This window comes from Toxorhynchites rutilus, chromosome 1 (genome assembly GCF_029784135.1).
Source record: "Toxorhynchites rutilus septentrionalis strain SRP chromosome 1, ASM2978413v1, whole genome shotgun sequence".
Taxonomy (NCBI): domain Eukaryota; kingdom Metazoa; phylum Arthropoda; class Insecta; order Diptera; family Culicidae; genus Toxorhynchites; species Toxorhynchites rutilus.
The window spans coordinates 177,732,958-177,753,103 of NC_073744.1; the positions used below are offsets into that span (position 1 = coordinate 177,732,958).

The following is a 20,146-nucleotide window of genomic DNA, read 5'->3' on the forward strand; positions in this document are numbered from 1 at the left end:
TTATCTTAAAACATATTTTTTTATGACGTTTTTTCACCACTTGCAGGCAATGGTGATTTTCACTTACATAGAGTACTAATTTGATTAAGGAAAAATCATGTTCATTCATAATTTTCATTTTAAAAGTGTATTCATTCCTTCTGCAAATCCATACTGTCATGCCTATTCCCCAATATCGTCAACGCGGATAGTTCGTTAGTCGAAAATACTGAATAATTAAACAAACCAAATGGCATCACTGGTGGTTCTTTTTTCCACTCCGCTAAATGTGCGATTCACATAGAACGTTACGGAGAAGAACGTCTACGTTCCGTCAACGTCTCCACCAATTCACACATGCAGTCAATGCTTCCACCAGCCCGACCCGTCAAATGTCAAACGAATGATTCATTGAATGTTATTCATGGTGTCGCCACCTACAACAATTTTCAATTGCAATGCCTTCCGAATCAGCATGCCTAGAAACAGTTCTAAATTTTGAAGAATTGAATGAAAATCATTGAATTTTAATGCTTGAACCCCGTAGTCCGACCGTTATTCAACAATAATAATATATAGACTGTTTCTCTCAGCTAGTCGCGAATGATTTTCACTCCTAAATTTGGATCATAAGTACAAAGTACAGTAAGTTACTTATAATGCGACATGCCGAGGCACCAATTAATGTCGCATTGGAGGCGATTTTGACCAGTAATTGGACATTCGCGACTGGTGGCGACTTTCAATGTGGGGCCATCATTTGGACCCCGAACTCAATGTTTACAAAAAAGTCCGATTAGAGGTAAACATGTCCAATTAAACGTGTTGCATCACAGGTCTGTTCAATTAGCTAAATGTTGAATTAGATGTAAATTACTGTACAACCGAAATCAAAACAAAAGCCGAGACACAAAGCCCAGACAAAAACCAAACGAGCCGTCCGTCTCCGTCAATTATGTGCGATCCACATAGCACGTTACGGAGAAGAACGTCTACGTTCCGTCAACGTCTCCACCAATTCACACATGCAGTCAATGCTTCCTCCAGCACCGTCCCGTCAAATGCCAAACGAATGATTTATTTAATTTTTCTTCATGGTGTCGCCACCTACAACAATTTTAAATTGCAATGTCCTCTTTCAAATAAGCATGCCTAGAATCAGTTCTAAATTTTGAAAAATTCAATGAGAATCATTGAATTCAATTATTTAAATGCTTAAACCCCGTAGTCCGACCCTCATGCAACAATAATAATAAATAGAATAATTCTTTCAACTAGTCGCGAATGATTTTCACTCCGAAATTTGGAGCTAAGAGATATGTTGGCATGAAAAGTACAGTAAGTTGCTTATAAAGCGATATGCTGAGGCACCACTCAGTGTCGCATTGGAGTCGGTTTTGACCAGTAATTGGACATTTGCGACTGGTGGCGACTTTCAATGTGGGGCCATAATTTGGGTCTCGAACTCAATGTTTACAAAAATGTCCAACTAGAGGTAAAAATGTCTAATTAAACGTGTTGCCTCACAGATCTGTTCAATTATCTAACAGTCGATGTCGATGTCGATGTAGATGTAAATTACTGTACAACCAAATCAAAACAAAAGCCGAGACACAAAGCCCAGACAAAAACCAAACGAGCCGTCCGTCTCCGTCAATTATTCTTTTCTACAAACCCTGCCGGTCGTTTTCGTTGAACGTATGCTGACGGGTCGTTACGTTGCTGGTGTATGTGAATGTTTTCATGAGATTTGCATTGCAGAATCATTGACGTAACGTGACGTGACGGGACGTGAACGTAACGTGGATGTTGTATGTGAATCGCACTAAACTGTCATCTCAAGCAAAAACAAATGGATCATACAACTGGTGAGTATGAAATATATTTCGGCTTTTTAATTATTAATTATTTTATCTTGTCTTATCAGCTATGAATACATTCGACTCGTTTGCTTCCATCAATCGGTAAGTGAGAAAGATGATTTCTCCCATCACCACAGTGCGGATTTCCACTTCTATCACAGCAGCCAACAACATCCGTTTTCCTGCAGCAGTAACCTCCAACCCCTGTTGGCAATGCCGGGGGATAGCATTAACAGCAGCAGCAGCAGCAGAATTTGACCATGGTATGGTATTGCGAAGAACTTTCCCCATTAGAGGTTCAGTGCTTTGCGCACATTCAAAAATCCTATTCAGACACGAAAACTCAACGACAAGGAGGTATTTATCAACTTGCTCAGCTGAATTACCACCCCGGAAGAACCCGAATGCACTGATTCCGTTGTATAGTAGAATGAAAATAGGTGACGTAAGCGAACGTAATCGCATGATATTTTAATGTTCGCATTTTTATCCGGATCATACAACTTGTGAGTAGGGAATTCATTTCTGCTTTTCACTTACTAATCATTTTATTTTGTTTCAGCTATGAATACATCCGACTCAATCAATCGGCGAGTGAGAAAGATGATTTTCCTCATCACCACATTGCTTATTTGCACTTCTGTCACACCAGCCAACAGCATCAGCTTTCCCGCAGCAGTATCCTTTAAGTCCAGGGTGCTATCCCGGGGAACAGCATCAACAGCAACAGCAGGTCCTGGCCATCGATAGTATTTCGAGCAATTTTCCCCATCGGAGATCCCGTGCTTCACGCACATTGAAGAATCCTCCTCAGCCACATATCTGTGTCATCAAGGGCAAGGAGGTATTCATCAATGTACTCAGTCGGATTTGAATCGTCGATCCAGACAACCCGGATGCACCGATTCCATTATATACCTTATTTTTATTATACATGGATTCTTATTATTTTTTTTTCAATAAAATGATTAAAATCGATCAATGTATTTCCTTTTCATTTTCAATAACAAACCAATACAAACAAGCAGCAAGCAGTGTTGAAAACAGCGCTGCAAGCAGGTCGACGCCTTGCACATGTTGGCGAAAAAGTGGCGTCAAGTTGTTCGATGAATGCATATGAAAGGTCGATAACTCGATTGCAAGGTGGCAGCATTTGAGGTCGATTGTTGACATTTCATCGACCCGATCTTGGCAGGCAAAACGGAATGTGGGTGGTTGCGCAGTATTCGTTCGATTAATAGTCGATTTCTTTAAGAAGTATTCGATTAATCGATTAATCGAACGATTATCGGGGATCACTAACTGGGCGGTCAAGGCCGATTGGCGTAATGTGGACGCGTCTTAACAGTTTTCGGGGCGAACCTAGTGCGACACTAGGTTTAAACTGAGTGAATAAAAAACCTTTTGACCTTTTTTTCAGTTAGTGTGGCACTGGGGTTGAAACTGAACGAGCAGATGAGCGCTCGTCTCGTTTGAATTCATATTCCAGAAGCCGAGCTCGACTAAAAACAGACTAGTAGCTTGTCTGGCTCGACGACCGTTTGGCCGCGCTCGCCGATGAATCAGTCGAGTCGTCTAGTTTGATTGTTTCACGACTAAACTAGTATTGCATAAGCAATGTTTGTTTTCAACTGCAATCATCAAATTCAATTCAGTACAGGTCGGACTCGATTATATACAGACTCGATTATATACAATTTTAGACTCGATTATATACAGTTCGATTTTTTTTTTGTATTTCAAATATGACTTATTTCAAGAGAAAATTAAATGGATCAATGTTAAAGTGAAAGTTAATTGGCTATTGCGAGTACAGTGAAGTAGAAATTGTGATTTTGGTAGATTTTAGTTGAAGAGTAATTCCAAATGAAATCGACAAATGACAAAACATGAGTATTTTTGATTCGAATGAAAGTGCGTATTCCAACCCGTGATTTTTTGGGAATTGGTATTTTTTTGACTAAAGCGTAACTTTTGAAAAGGACGTATCGATTTGAGTAAGAGAAATCTTTGATAATTTATATCTCAAAAACTATGAGTCGTACCAAAATAGTGTCTTATAAAGAGTTATGAGTTAAAGAGTTTGATGGTTGAATATGAAAAAAATGTACACTGAGAAAAAAAATACTCTTTTTTTATTTACAAAACTAAAAATTCAATTTGCAATATCCAAAATACATATTTTTTTAAATTTTTTCATAAAAAATAGAAGTCATGTAGAAAATTTAAAAAATAGGCCCAAGATGGTAAAACTATTTTTGACGAACTTTGTAAAACATCGATTTTTTAGGAATTTTCGAAACTTGGAGTTTTTGTATGTTAGCAGTCATTTTTAATCACAAATTATAAGACCTGATGTTATTTAAAACAAAAAAGGTTATTATCAATCTCCTTCTAAATGTAGCCATTCCCGAGATATTCAAAAAAAATGTTTTATATTTTTTTAAATATTTTTCTTTTTAATAGTAAATAAAATATATGTTTGTCGTGTTATACCATCATGTTCATGAGATTTTATCGCATATTTCGAGAATGGCTACATTTAGAAGGAGATTGATAATAACCTTTTTTGTTTTAAATCACATCAGGATTCATAATTTGTAGCTAAAAATGATTAACATACAAAAATTCGAAGTTTCGAAAATTCCTAAAAATTCGATGTTCCACAAAGTTCGTCAAAAATAGTTTTACCATCTTGGGCCCATTTTTTAAATTTTCTGCATGACTTCTATTTTGTATGAAAAAATTAAAAAATATGTATTTTGGATATTGCAAATTGAATTTTTATTTTGTAAATAAAAAAAGCCATCAAACTCTTTAACTCATAACTCTTTATAAGACACTATTTTGGTACGACTCATAGTTTTTGAGATATAAATTATCAAAGATTTCTCTTACTCAAATCGATACGTCCTTTCCAAAAGTTACGCTTTAGTCAAGAAACTCCCAATTGCTGTGGAAAACTCATATTTCCTCTAACCCAAACGGAATACACACTTTCATTCGAATCAAAAATACTCATGTTTTGTCATTTGTCGATTTCATTTGGAATTGCTCAATAACTAAACGTCCGAGTGATGAAACCATATACTCGAGAAAAAATGGGGGTTATTCTGAGAGTCAAGTCGGTATAAGTGACATTTTTCTCTTTCGGATTTATATGACAATTCTCACCCAATTCTAAGAGTCGAGTGACTCGGAAGTACAATGAGAAATAAAAAGTGTTCATTGCACCTGGCATTTTTTTTAATTACGCCGATTCTCAGAATACAAACACGTGCGCAAATTGACTGTCGCGTCGTGAAGCGACTCTCGGAATAGACCCCAATATCAATGAAACCAACAGATATATTAAACTTTTTTTTGTTATGGCTTTAATATTTTGGCACTGAAAAAAGAGTATCAATTGACCAATTTCAAAAATGTTTGTTGTTTTTCTCAAAATAAAAACATGTCTTCTCATCTGACATCACTGAACATACTGAGAAAAAGTGACTGAAGTAGGATATATTGCTAGTCTCGACAGTTGCTGAAACCGAGACGAATTTATCGTCTCGTTTTCTGGAATAGGGGCCAAAAATTAAATCACTGAAGCTTTGGATACATCGAGAGTTGGTTGATAACTGGACCCGTGTTGAGGGACAAAAAACAGCAAAAATAGATAAAAGAAAAACTGTCTTTCCGAATAACTTTTATTTGACCACACGTCCTTTTTTCTCTTTCCTAAGAAAAACACTCCGAGCGAATATTAATGCAACTTTTTTACAACAAAAAGGAGCAATAACTTGTTTCATTAATAATTTTTCCTCTGTTCCGTAGAATGTATAGCGCGCACCTGCATATTCTAGGCTTACGTTTATGGAGATGTTTTCACTCATTTATATATCAAATTCAATTAAAAACAATATTGAATTAACCATTTAGAGCGTTTTTTTGGGCCAGAGTGTCTGACACATTTTTAAACTATGGCTGTCTTCTGATGGCGGCGAGAAGGCATTCTGTATTGTGGCATATAAGTAATGCAGCAGCTGGTGTGTGTAAATGTGTGTAAGGTATAAAATAACAAAAACGTTACTCTTATTTAGAACACGTTTTTCAGCTCAACGTCGAACACCAGCGTACTGTTCGGAGGAATGACTGGAGGGCTTCCTCGGGTTCCGTATGCCAACTGGTGCGGCACGGTTAGTCGTCGCTTGCCACCAACCTTCATTCCGGCAACGCCAAGATCCCATCCCTTGATGACTTCACCGCGACCGAGGGCGAACTTGAAGCCAGGACCTTTTGCGGTCGAATCGAATACCTTGTTGTTCTTCTTGAGCCGCCCCTCGTAATACACTGCAATCTTTTTGCCTGGCTTAGCTTCGGCTCCGCTGCCTACTTTGATTTCTTCTACCACTAATCCTCCCTGCAAGGTTTTTGTTTTAGGCTCCCCTTTCTGGGCAGCAGCAGCTGCTTTCTCGTCTTTCTTCAACTCCTTGGAGGAAGCTTTGCCATTTTCGAGACCGTTCTGTTTACCCTGCTGCTGTTGCTTTTTGTCCATTTTCGGGACCTTGGCTTTAGGCTGTTCATCTTCCGAATCGTCTTCATCTTCGTCGTCATCGTCAGAATCATCTTCCTCCTCGTCGTCATCCTCATCATCGTCGTCTGAGTCGCTCTCTCCTTCTCCTGCGCCGTTTTTGCTTTCATCAAGCTCGTCATCATCGTCCTCATCTTCATCCTCGTCGGAGTCATCGTCACTATCGGCTTCGTCATCCTCGCCGGCTTTCTTCTTCGCAGCACCTTTGGGTAGTTCGAAGGTCTCATCCATTTCGTCGTCTTCATCATCCGGTTGTTGCTGAACTTCCTTGGCGTTCACTTTGAGGGCGACTTTTTTGGCCACGCGTTCCTAAATCAAAACGAAATACGTTTGAAACGACTTTACTTCCGAAGTGAACAGATATAACCTACCTGCTTTCCACCCTTGGCTTTCTGCTGTGGCACTTCAGCTTCAACTTCCTCCTCCTCCTCGAGTTCCTCGTCGTCATCCTCACCACCGAAAATATCCTCCTCGGATGGCACCAGGTAACCGGTGAGATGGACGATACCTTCGCCCTTGGTGCTCAAACTGATGTGGTCTCCCTCATCGAAGTTTAGATCGAGCGCTACCTGTGGTGTCTTCTTGCCCAGCGTACAAAGCAGATAGGTGTTATCCTCCGACGTTAACATAACCTGCACATCATCGTCGCTGCTCTTCGACAAATCAAGCGCCGCCTGAGACAGATGGAACGCTTTCTGCACCGTCTGGGAGTACTTTTTGTTGGCCTTCAATATCAACCCTATCAGGGAAAAAGAAAAAAATGTGAATTAACATGCTGCCGTCATGACCGATCATGTTTGCCTTCCAATTTCCAATAGCCATCTTGTTTCTTCCAGTATTTTTTTTTTGCAATCGTCTAAACGCCGGGAATTGAACCACATTTTGCACTTTACTTACCCCAGAACATGTTGATTTATTCTAATTGATAACTTAACAAAACAAAAAAACGCTAGAAAACTGCGACAATTTCAAAGAGCACCGGAAACAAAGCTTGTTCTCAGTAGACAACTTCCTAACCAAATGGTGCGGTGTTTGCTTCGATTCGTTAACTTTTCGCGATTGAACCGCACGTTTGACACTACCGTTGTGCGATGGAATCTACTAACACACACCCAAATTGCAACGGCGTTTATACCACACACCAGAAGAGAAGAGACACGATACGTGTTGCTACAATGAACTTGTGAATACGAATGGCTAATCGACGTTATCGACGGTGAGGTGCAAGGAAGAGACACTTCGTTGAGCGAACCGGTAGGATTGTGTTGGTGAATGACAGGCGTCGTGTAAAAGCCGCAAAAAACACGTTTTCTTCGTTCAGTTTTGATAGAAACGAGCGCGAAAGCGAACCGTTTACCGACAAATGCGCTTTGCGGAGTGGAACAGATCTGTTTTTGTGGCAAGATAATTACAAGGGAAAGGTGGGAATCGTGAAGTTCATCCAAAATATATAGAAGTTGTTTTTCCAGGGATATGCCTAGGTTTTTTGGGCCCCTTTTCCAGAATGAATATATGATTTTGTTTTTCATACGAAACACTTACCAATTTTAAAACATTGAGGTTGTTTAAATAAGTAAACTTGACAAAATTTTCTCATCAAAAATTTAGTAAATCAACAAAATAAATAGACATAAAATTGACTAAATATCAAGTGTAATCAATAATTAGTGACTTTGAAAAAGACATTAAAATCGCAAAAAGAAGATAAAACACAGAAATACCAGAGTAATGGATGAAAAATGTTAATTTTTAATTTTTGGTCTGTTGTATATGATGAAACTATTAACTATGGATAACGGAAATCCAACGTGCCCCACGATTTTATTTCAGTCAAGGCGCCTAGAAGTATATCCTAAGGTGGCCCAACATGCTAAACCACTCTGCAGCCATCTTAGAAGTCTACTGTATTTGTTGGTAAACAAAGCACAATACGCTTGTGCTCAAGCTCGCTCGTGATCAGTCTGCCTCTTTCACGCTTCAAGCAAATAATTCGCCTTCTGCTTGCTTCTGTACTGTTAGTGACTTAGTGACGAAACGGCCTCACCTAGTACCATAGACCCGTCTTGATTTTAGTCTCATCAATTTTATGATAACTACTAAATGTTACTTGCCATATATATATATATCTAGCTTTTAGTACATTATCTGCATTACTATTATGTTTCATCACAATGAAACCGTTTAACTTAAAAAGTTTTTTTTAGTTTTTAGTAGGGGAGGACGGGGTAAGACGGCCACCCTAAGCATGGAGTACAGTAAAACACAATGCATACAAAACTGAAGCATTTCTTCACATCAGCATCGATATTTAGGATGTTTTCCACAATCACGTTGATTCTCAGAAAATTCACTTCTTATTTCATAATGTTATATGATAAATCAAGAAAGGTATGAAAATGGTGCTACTAAAATCATGCGGGGTAACGTTGGCCACCACTATGGGTATGACGGCCACATGATCATAGCCGTATAGAGGATTCCGGTGAAATTGTACTACAGATCAAAGTCGTTGTACTTTAGATCAATCATGACAAGAGTGGGAGGTGTTATTTTTCCTTAATTACCTATAACGAGCTTAATGCACATCCCTTAACATAATTATCAAAAACAAATTTATCATGAATACGCCTCGAGTTATCCAACCAACAAATCAAGTTGTGTGACGTGCGTTCAAATGATATCTTTTATGGCAAATCACATCTCTTACGATAGTGGCCGTCTTAACCGCTTTATGAGTCGAGTAAAAATGCCTCAATAATTCAACAATATGCCTAAAAACATACCGTTTTCTATATAAGCACACATAACAGACCTGTGTGTTTACTATTATAACATTGGTTTCCCGAGACAGGTACATATTCACCACTAAAACGCTAAATTTCTAGCGAGCAAAATTATAAATCGATGCTCGTCGCCATCTGAAAAGTTTATTTCTGTTGTTTTTTCATAACGTTTCACCTATACACACGCCAAAAAAAGGTATACATAATTGAGGGTAATGCAATACACTAAAATAATGTATTATTATTGTCCAATAGTTGATTGTTTCAATAATCTAGAGAGTGGCCATCTTACCCCCGGTGGCCGTCTTCCCCTACATTATCTGTATTATTAATATATTTCTCTACAATAAAAACATTACACAATTTTTTTGAATGTTTAATTTTTGCCTATTTTTTCGGAATGTTATTCTATAAGTCCGATGATCATGAGATTGTAAAAAATATATAGTAGATCATATTGTGCCGGCGACCTTTCTGAATTTAATAGGAGTACCGGTAAGTGTCTTTTTTTTCAAAAATTAATGCTTCATTCTGCAAAAATGGTTACAAATCTAATATTCAAAGTATTGCCCATCGCTAGTCACAACTTTTTCCCATCTTTCTGGCATATCACGGATCCCTTTGCGGAAATAATCGGCCCGTTTGTGGGCTAACCACGAATCGAGCCAATTTTTGACTTCATCAAAATTGGGGAAGTGCTGCTCATACAAATGAGACACAAATTTCTGCATTACTCGAGAATTAATCAAGCAAACGAAACCAAATTTTCCATGTGGAGGTTTTAGGGTGCATTAAATGATTCTATGGTGGTTAGATTCTCCACCCCCTTCTCTTAGGGCGGGCTGTCATACAAATTAAAAACAAATTTCTGCATAACTCGAAAACTAATCAAGAAAATAGAGCCAATTTTGGCATGTGAAGATTTTAGGGGGCACCATAGAATCCTTCCCCCTCTCTAAGGGGAGAAGAGGGTAGGGGTCTGTCTTTGTTCTATCATATTTTCTGTATCAAACATTTATTCCATGTAACGGAGAAACATGCTATTTGCAAGTGGTTGAAAAATCTTGAACGAGAATTGTGTCTAAAAATAATCTGATATTATAATGATGTGTTTTGGTAGAAGTACTAGGAATTTTTTAGTAAACGGTAAATTCAACGGGGTCGATTAGAAGATCAATCAATGAACAGTTCTGCGATTGGGCTCATGAACTTGCTCTTAGTAAGAAAACGTGAATGTTTGAAGGTATTGATAACAAAAAAACAAATCTTGGGCGGGACGAAGTTTGCCGGGTCAGCTAGTATGTTCTATAATTACATAGTGACAAGCGTTGTTAGTGCATTTGAAGTTTGCGCTAACGAAATTGATCTTTGTTCGAAAGTGGAAATGGATTTTCAGAAGAAAATCGCACTCCTATACTATCTATATAAACAAAAATGAATCGCCGAATGTGTTGATAAGCGCAAAACTCGAGGAAGGAATCGTCCGATTTGAGCTGTCTTTATTGTATTATATTTTCTGTATCAAAAATATATTCGAGAATTGTGTCTAAAAATAATTTGATATCATAATGACGAGATTTGGTAGAAATACTAGGAAATTTATAGTAAAAAGAAATTGTAAAGGATTGATTAGAAGATCGATCAATGAACAGTTCTGCGATTGGACCCATGAACGTGCGCTTAGTAAGAAAATGTGAATGTTTGAAGGTGTTGATCAGTGCTTGGAAATATCTGTATCACATCAATCTTTTCAGCTGAATTTCCGGTCACATTCGATCATTATACCATTGCATTCGGGATACCGAAAATGAACCAACGCCAAACCTCACGATCACAGCAAGCCACTCACAGTTGATTCATCCATTTTTTTCATTCTGTTTTTCGTTCCGTTCTGCGTTCACGGAATGTGACCAAAACAAAATATCCCTAGTTTTGTCATTCATTGACATTAACATACTAGTTCATTCACTATCAGCATCGTTCTCGGACACTGACGAAACGGAGAAATTCGTTGAGGAAGATAAGAAAGTACAGAATGCTCATAATAGTGACAATAAATTAAATTGTTCAAGCATGCAAGGTTTCCGTCTCAGTTAAATTGCTTTCATTTTACATAGTGAATATGCAGTTCCAAATCCTCTTGTCAGAAATGCTTCAAAAGAAGAATTCCGATGTAAAAAATACCGTCTTGACTCAAATTTCAAACATTTAATTTTTTTTAATTCTGAACACACGAACATAAAATGGTGGTGTCCAAGACACGACCGCAATGGGAATATTTCGAGCTTCCTTTTGCAAACGGATCAAACTATGCAGGATTAAAGGGTGTGTCACATCAAATTGCATCACGGAAAAAAGGCTGTAGAAATTCGCCCAGTAGACCGATCCTTTTGAAAATTTTAGACAGTAAAATAAAAACTATTAAACAACTTTTGGCATTTTCTTTTTATTCATACTTCGAGCCCAAGCCCGTATGCTCGCACCTTCCTCTTTACCCCGTCCATAAGGTTCTGTACAACGTCAGGTTGTAGTTTTTTTTTAACAGAAATCCATTTTCTCTTGAAGTCCGCCTCCGATTTGACAATTTTTGGGTTCTTCCGGAGGGCCTGCTTCATAATCGCCCAATATTTCTCTATTGGGCGAAGCTCCGGCGCGTTGGGCGGGTTCATTTCCTTTGGCACGAAGGTGACCCCGTTGGCTTCGTACCACTCCAACACGTCCTTTGAATAGTGGCACGAAGCGAGATCCGGCCAGAAGATGGTCGGGCCCTCGTGCTGCTTCAATAGTGGTAGTAAGCGCTTCTGTAGGCACTCCTTAAGGTAAACCTGCCCGTTTACCGTGCCGGTCATCACGAAGGGGGCGCTCCGCTTTCCGCAAGAGCAGATCGCTTGCCACACCATGTACTTTTTGGCAAACTTGGATAGTTTCTGCTTGCGAATCTCCTCCGGAACGCTGAATTTGTCCTCTGCGGAGAAGAACAACAGGCCCGGCAGCTGACGAAAGTCCGCTTTGACGTAGGTTTCGTCGTCCATTACCAGGCAGTGCGGCTTCGTCAGAATTTCGGTGTACAGCTTCCGGGCTCGCGTCTTCCCCACCATGTTTTGCCTTTCGTCGCGGTTAGGAGCCTTCTGAACCTTGTATGTACGCAGGCCCTCCCGCTGCTTGGTCCGCTGGACGAATGAACTTGACAAATTCAGCTTATTGGCGACATCCCGGACCGAACTTCTCGGATCACGTCTAAACTGCTTAACTACGCGCTTGTGATCTTTTTCACTGACGGAGCATCCATTTTTGCCGTTCTTCACCTTCCGGTCGATGGTTAGGTTCTCGAAGTATCGTTTTAGTACTCTGCTGACCGTGGATTGGACGATTCCCAGCATCTTACCGATGTCCCGATGTGACAACTCCGGATTCTCGAAATGAGTGCACAGGATTGATTCACGACGCTCTTTTTCGTTCCACGACATTTTTCCAAATTTACGAAAAATTGACAGTGAATCATGGCCAACATGATCTATACACTCTTATCTGATTATAAGCAAAAGCTGAAGATATAATTCCTAAAAGTTAAATTTCTACAGCGTTTTTTCCGTGATGCAATTTGATGTGACACACCCTTTAGCGGATGAAATTTCCAACATCTAGCTTTGGCTGACATAGCTTGCATTCGCTGCTTGGATCGATTCTGCAGAATGCCCCCTCGCCGTCCAAGCCTAAGCAATCCTTAGCTGTGAGTGTGCATGCAGATCTTGCTCTTTTGTTGGCATTTCCGCTTGCGCCACCGATTTGCGTTGCCCTCTCGGAGTAACTTCAAAAACAACTGAATAAGCAAGGCACTGACTTAATGAGAAAATCACACACATATCGGGATATTGAAAATGAACAGTTCGAACATTCCTGACAATTCAATGGCAATGAATGAATGTGAATGAATTCTCATGACTCGAGCTTTAAGGAAAGCTCAGAGAGCACAGAATGAATATGAATGAACACAGTTGTAGATTTGTTTGCCGTCGAATGAATGACAGTAGCATCGACAAGCAAAATAAACGCGTTACACTGATAAAAATATATTTTCAATGTTGCTTAACAAGCTCAATATTTCCAAGCTCTGGTGTTGATAACGAAAAATCTATTTTGGGCGTAACCAAGTTTGTCGGATCAGCTAGTGACATAATCATGATTAACCCTATACTTACACATCGTTGTGCAAAGCAACAAAACCAACGCTATTATGTTTGAGTAACTATCAGAAATTTCAGACTAACTTTTATTAGGCTTGAAATCTAGAACCCAACAACCCAGATAAGGCAGTTTCGAACCACTCTTCCATCCAATCCGCGGTTTGAGTTAGCATTCCGCCTGTGTACTTAGCTCGGTATAAAAAAATGCGCCAATAATCTTCACAAATCCGCGAGTCCACAAAGGTGGAGGACATTGAAAACCAAATCTGCGACCGCAGTCATAGCCGCAACCGTCAATCGCTCAAAAAATTTCCTACAAAGCACCATCCGTGAGAAATTGGTTACGACGCGGCGATAGCTGGAATTAGGAGGGAAGAATGCTTCCGCTAAATCGACCGATTTAATTGTCACTGTGTGCTGTAACTATCCGCCGTACCGTATAACCATGAAAACCTCTCGCTGTTTTTTTCGTCCGTTCGTCCGTCCGTCGGATCAGGTAGGTGGAAAGTATCCGTGTCTAATTCTATTCCGTTACCCAACACGAAAGAAAAACAAAACAAAATCGGTCTCTAGGTGTTACAGGCTACTGATTGAAGTTGTCACTTATGGTTCCGAGGGACCGTTACATATCGGCGAATTTTTTCTTCGATTTTCACTCCATCGCGCTATTTGCGGCTTACGTTTTTATTTATTACGTACTAAATTTTCCGCGCGGACACGCGTGCCTGTGTATGTGCCGGTCTGGCTAGGAGGGTACTGTAATGCACCTATCGACAATCGCGCCAGGTTCAGTCTGGCGTTGAGTTTCGATCGGTACGGAGCGCGGATCGCGAGTGAGGAAATGGAAAATGAGAATGGTCCTAGCAGCAGTTCCCCCGGTCAGCCGTTGTACCCTCGGGATGCTGAGAGCGCCGAGAGTCCCGCGGTGGTAAAGACCAAGGAAACGCCAACCATCATCCGCGTGATTGTGGTGTGCATGTACCTGTTCACGGTGTCCTTCGCCGCGTTGACACTATCCGCGTACTATATTTTCTTCTGGACGCCCGCGATCGACGACTACGGAAAGGACAGAATGGAGCGTCTCACGGCCCCCGTGGAGTGTGGTGAAGCCGCCGATTAACCGCCCCGTCGCTGGTGGAATTACTGGCCGCGGGAAATCCGCTGCCATTCATTCGTGCAGTGCTTTTGTGTTTTGTTCTTTAGGACTAAGGTGAGTGATAGGGGGAGGCGCCTGGTGTTTAAGCATGGTCGGGTGGAAGCGTTCGGTGCTTGGGCATTATTTTGTGGAATCAAGCTAAAACGGTTGGTTTGATGGGCAGCTGGAAGAATTGTGAATTCTCGCGTAACTTTTGAAAAGAACCTATGTAACATTCACATCAACTCGAGAAAAACGAAGCTGAAGACCGGAACATTGTTCCGCGAATTGTTCCAAAAGGAATCGATCTTTATCACTACTTTTACCACTAGCAGTCAATATTATGACTCTAAAAAACCAATCGTAACTGTTGTTATGGGATTTTAGTTTGAAACTGAAGCCTTCGAGCGAAAAATGTTGCATTGAACGTTTTGACTGACCACTTTGTACATTGGACAAATTACGTTGCTCGATGAAAATTGGAAAATAACTACTGAACAACGATCCAAATACTTGCACTTCGTGCTGAAAGCAGAACATTATTGTTATCACTCGTTGAATTTCACTAAAAACTATATCAACACCCGAAAAAAAAATGGGGGGGTCTCCGTAGCCACATTGGTTGCGCGTTCGCTTAGTAAGCGATCGATCGTGAGTTCAAAACTCAGGGCCCTCATTGACCATCTTTGTGTTGTTACAGAATAGCTACGTCCACGCAACAATCATTAGCGATGGAGATCGATCCACGGTCGAAATAAGATCGATTCATCCATACAACTGCTCTGCTCCGCAAGACACATCGGGCTACTGTTCTATAAATAACTCAACAATGATCAATCAACTGTCTCCGCTGTCCGGTGGTCCAACTGGATAATGGAAGAACAGAAAGAATACTCTTACGCCTAAATGGCTACTGTGTGAATGTACCATATGTAATGGTATAGAAGGAATACTATCGAATGGCAATTGTGTAATGTGCTAATTATAGATATGATAACCATGTGACATGTACACGATTAAAATTCGGCTCTGTTACAGCTAAAATGCTAATGAGCCTTAAATAAATAAGTGGGATAAAAAAAAAACACCCGAAAATAAAAAAAACTCAAAATGACCGAAGTAGGACTTCGTGTTGTTTTGATTGCTTTGTTACTTCGGACCCATCGAGCGTCAGAGGAAAGTGGCGTCTGAGGTAACAGTCGAGTGCTTGAAATTTGAATCTGTACATTGGACATTTTTTGTCTCGGTGAAAAGGATAGATATTCGAACGATTGTTTTCGCAATGCATTTAATGATTGAGAACCAATAGTGTGTAACCATTAACTCGATTTGTTTACATTTGTTACTCAGGACCATTTCAAAAGTTACGCGAGAATTGTTTCATTGAATTGTTTATTATTGACAATTTCATATGAGCGGAACAGGGCTCATACATGTGTCTTTAACTATGCATTTTTGTAAACTAAAACTGAAAAGGTAGTTAATCTAACAAAACCTTAATGTACCTTGTACTGATTTGTTCTGCTGAGACGCTGTTCTTTAATTTTTAGAGTAGTTTGTAGCTTCGGACACTTTTCTTTAGGGTTCACACTTTGAGATATTATAACTACCGTAGTAGTGGGTGGAATTCAATTATATGTGATATATTATATGTGCATGTAATAAAGCTTAATTCATTTAGAATTACAAAGCCAGTTGTATCTCAGGATAGATTGAAAATACAAAAAATGTGTTGAGCACACCGAATGACGCTTGGGAGCATCAAATCATTCTCATTGTGCAAGTTTCGGTGAATCGAGCTCTAACTAATCAATAACGACGCCAGCCACGTCCTTATAGTCACCAGAAGGAGGGAAGGAGTGTTAGTATGATATTCACCGCTCGAAAGCCAGAAGGGTCCCCTCTGTAGCGTGGTTCCCTAGCGATTATCAAGGAATGCATAGTTGTTAGTGAGGGGAGGTAAGAATCAGGATTCACTGTGGTGCGTGATGTGTTTGGTGGCCTGATCACGAACATCATTTCACGGTGGAAACGAAATGAAGTGTATATAACCTTGCAAACAAATCATTTCTTTTTCAGCATGAAGTAACGTTCTTGGTCAGTTCTTGGCCCTAGGAGTTTATCCATTTCATTCTTTGCATAATAACAATGGATAACCGCTATTAAAACCATCCTCCTTCGGGGCTTTGGACCCTCTGTTCTGGTTCTCAATAGCTCTCTGACCGGGATAAGCAGAAAATAATTATAACAGCTTCGAATACATCAAAATCGCTTATGCAAATAAAACAATCTTTGAATTTAAATGTTTCACGGGAGACAATTCGCCAAATTTTCGTTAAAAGTCCTTATATAAAGAGGGCTAAAAAGGTTAAAGTTCCTAATCTGATACCATCTCACATCGAAAGACGTCTGAGTTTTGCCAAAGCTCACATGAATCAACAGTGGGACATGGTATGTCGTGACAAAGAACATTTTCAAAAGAATACATGCTATACACCCATACCTCGCTATACGGCCGCTCTGTATACGGTATTTCGCTACAACGGCCCTCTTCAATACAGGCACGTTTCCGATTTACGGCCTAAAATGTTTCGTTATAACGGCAAAAAAAAATGAGGATTGGTTCAAAAATCACTTTTGTACAGAAGTGAAAAAAATATTTGCGAGACAATAACTTGAGCAACATACAAATTAGGTATGTATACATACACATATTCCTTGTAACATGAAGTTGTTTCATTTTTGTTTATAGATCATTGTTGGTTTTTTATGTATGTATGTTGTATGTTTTATGTTTATGTTATGTATGTATTTTTGATTTAAATGAATTTATTTTTTGATTCAAATGAAATAAAAATCAAAAGATAAAATGCATTTTGAATGATAAACCATGTTACATACTTAACAAATTTGGAACTGACCTGATTGAATTTGTATAAATTTGTATTAGAATAATTGATTCCTTATACGGCTTTTCGCTTTGCGGCCGAATTTCATGGAACGTATCTAAGCCGTAAAGCAAGGTATGGGTGTATACCATAACGGAAAGTTCTTCAATTAGTCTTTTACTTTTAACTTTGCTAGGTTATCTTCAGTGACGAAAAAAGTTCGATTTGGATGGTCCTGATGATTTCAATGGGTACTGGCGTGATTTATGGAAGAAGGAACAGTATTTTTCAACCAGAAATTTTGGTGGAGACTCGTGCATGTTTTGGGCGGTATGCTGTGCAACCGGAAAGCTTAAGATAGCTTCCACACCATTCAAGGTTTACGTACATGTTCTGGAATCATCTCTCCTACCATTTTTGCGTGGATATCGTTACAAAGAATTCACATTCCCGCTCAAAAAAGCTACTATTCATACCAGCAACGAAACTAAGCAATGGATTAAGGACCAAAAACACAATTTTTTGGACTGACTGGCTCGCTCTCTAGACTTGAATCCTGTCGAAAATCTTAGGGGGATCTTTGTACGCAGAATCTACACTGAAAAAAAAACGGTGCGAATGAAGAGCTCAAGGTCGCAATTTCGGAAACATGGAAAAATATCGAGAAATTTCTTTAGCAGAATTTGGTAAATATTATTCCAACACGAATTTTCCAGGTTATTAGCCGAAATGGCATTATTGACATGTAAATCAGCCGATCGTTTTGAATTTTTCATTGATAAAACTTATGAATTTTGAAATGGTCTTATAGAAACTGGACAGCTGAAATTGTCATATTTAAGCACAATAAATGAACAAACAACTCCTTTGAACGAAATTGACGTTAAATATACTTTATTATAAGCATTCAACAATGTATGATTGTATCTTGTTGAAATTCTAATTGTTTGTGTTGCAATGAAATAGAATCAAGGTGGTGTTATAGAAGTTGGACAGAGTGTGTGCCAGATTGGCCAGAGCCTTACCCATGGCTGATGAAAAAAGATGGATGTTGACATGTTCTTCAAGTATTTCGTGGTCTTGGCACAGCTGCTTCTTCGTTCTGACTACGAAATTATTGGAGTAGACCCAACGTTTATCTACAATCGGTCCATCTTCTCCAGTGATCGTTTGGCATAATAGGCCGGGATCAGATCCGACCAGAGGACTACATTCTACTTGGCATGATACTTCTTGACAGGCCTCGGCATAGTCATAGTCAACTGAGGATAGTCAGCTGACTATCTGACTGACTATACCCGTATTCAGTCATAAATGACTTTTGGATTCGCACAGTAGTCCCTGGGTAAATTTAGGCTGCCAAAACTCAGATTTTTTAGCTAAAAACCCAATTTTCGGTAGACTGGGTTTTTCGGATACGCCGAGTTCATTTTTCAACTCTGTTTCACCAAAACAACCAAAAGGGGGTAGGGGCAAAGGGAGCAAAGTTCAAAATTTTCAATTTTTATCGTGTTTGGTATCAAAATGCACGTTTTCGGATACGCAGAGTTCATTTTTCAACTTTTCACTAAAAAAGAGGAAAAAAATGATTTTTCGAACCATCGGTTAACTTTGAAAAATAATAACTCAAAAACGAAAAAAAACGCCTCTCTGATTTCGACATATATTATGTGAAAAATCCTCAGCTTTTCAGAAAAAAAATAGCGCTCTTGGTCCCGAGACTATGAAAACAATAAAAAACGAATGCAATTAATAATAACGAGAACAGATTTCGAATTTTCTGCAGGTGTACTATTATTAGATCAGGTGATTGGCTTTAATTTGATATGTCGATCATCTGAATCGGTTTATTAGTTCAGAAGTTTTGAATTTTTGAAAAATGTCATCTTTGGAAAAAAGAGGAAAAAGTTGATTTTTCGGACAACCCTAAAATAGAAATGGTCACCCTACTTAAAAAATAAAAAATACGGGTCTAATGTTTTGCGATAAAGAACAAAACTACCACTTTTCACGAAAATTATAGAGCCACTATATCCGTTTGGCATGGAATGGCTGATTTCGGGTTAATATTGAGAAAAATCTAAAAGGGGGGATATCTGGTGAAAAACAAATGATAGAAGATAGTGTGAGGAACAATATCATTAAAAAAGTTTTGCGGGGAAATGCGGGCCAAGTTTTATAAGTCCATCCGAAGTAAAATTAAATTTCCAAAATACTTTGTGTGGAGTTAACACATACTACAACCAGCCGAATTTTGAAACTGACAACAAATTCAAATTCTCCGTTAAAAATACTTCAAGAAACATAATGAGCCAAAAAAAATCGTTTAAAAACTTCACCAAAACATATGTTAGAAAAACACGCGAAATAGTGGCACCGGCGAGCATGCGAGACTGGTATCTTATCGATTTGCCAGAGCAATGATGCGAGCGCGGAATGGGGTGAAACACGTGTTCATAGATGTCTTGAACATCCTAGAATAAGGGACTGTAGGAATTTTGTGTTTTTATGCAACATAATTTTTTTGGGTTTTAGCCGAATAATTTTTCTCAGTTACCACTGTGTGACGTTCCCCAAAACGAATTCGTTCCTCTCTCTCTCTCTCTCCCATGTATCATGTATGCATGCATCGATGTTTGAATTCAACGTGGTTTGACATACGCTACAGGTGAGCTAGATTTTTTTGTATCGTACACGATAATTACTTTTTTTTTTTCCAAAATATATATTTTTATAAAG

At 39.1% G+C, this 20,146-nt stretch overlaps 2 protein-coding genes and 1 long non-coding RNA gene across 5 annotated transcripts in view; 2 read left to right on the forward strand and 1 right to left on the reverse strand.

Moving 5' to 3' along the window:
- The first annotated feature begins 1,613 nt into the window (after nt 1–1,613).
- On the forward strand, nt 1,614–2,759 carry LOC129762398 (uncharacterized). Its single transcript, XR_008740611.1, has 3 exons — nt 1,614–1,847; nt 1,907–2,347; nt 2,404–2,759. It is a non-coding gene; the product is annotated as an uncharacterized LOC129762398 (long non-coding RNA).
- A 2,756-nt stretch (nt 2,760–5,515) lies between these two features.
- Nucleotides 5,516–7,618, reverse strand: LOC129769555 (46 kDa FK506-binding nuclear protein). The gene is made up of 3 exons (XM_055771903.1): nt 7,315–7,618; nt 6,789–7,156; nt 5,516–6,726 (listed from the first exon to the last, which is right to left on the reverse strand). The coding sequence occupies exons 1-3, from the start codon at nt 7,322–7,324 to the stop codon at nt 5,923–5,925; spliced, it is 1,182 nt and encodes a 393-aa protein (XP_055627878.1). The 5' UTR covers nt 7,325–7,618; the 3' UTR covers nt 5,516–5,922.
- Nucleotides 7,619–14,005: 6,387 nt separating this feature from the next.
- Nucleotides 14,006–20,146, forward strand: part of LOC129763116 (uncharacterized) — a 32,185-nt gene continuing 26,044 nt past the window's right edge. For 2 of the 3 annotated variants that reach the window (XM_055761950.1, XM_055761920.1), the window contains exon 1: nt 14,165–14,594. The gene's annotated coding sequence lies outside the window, so the exon portion shown is untranslated. Of the gene's footprint in view, nt 14,595–20,146 lie in introns of all 3 variants that reach the window. The other variant, XR_008740812.1, reaches the window with a different exon arrangement.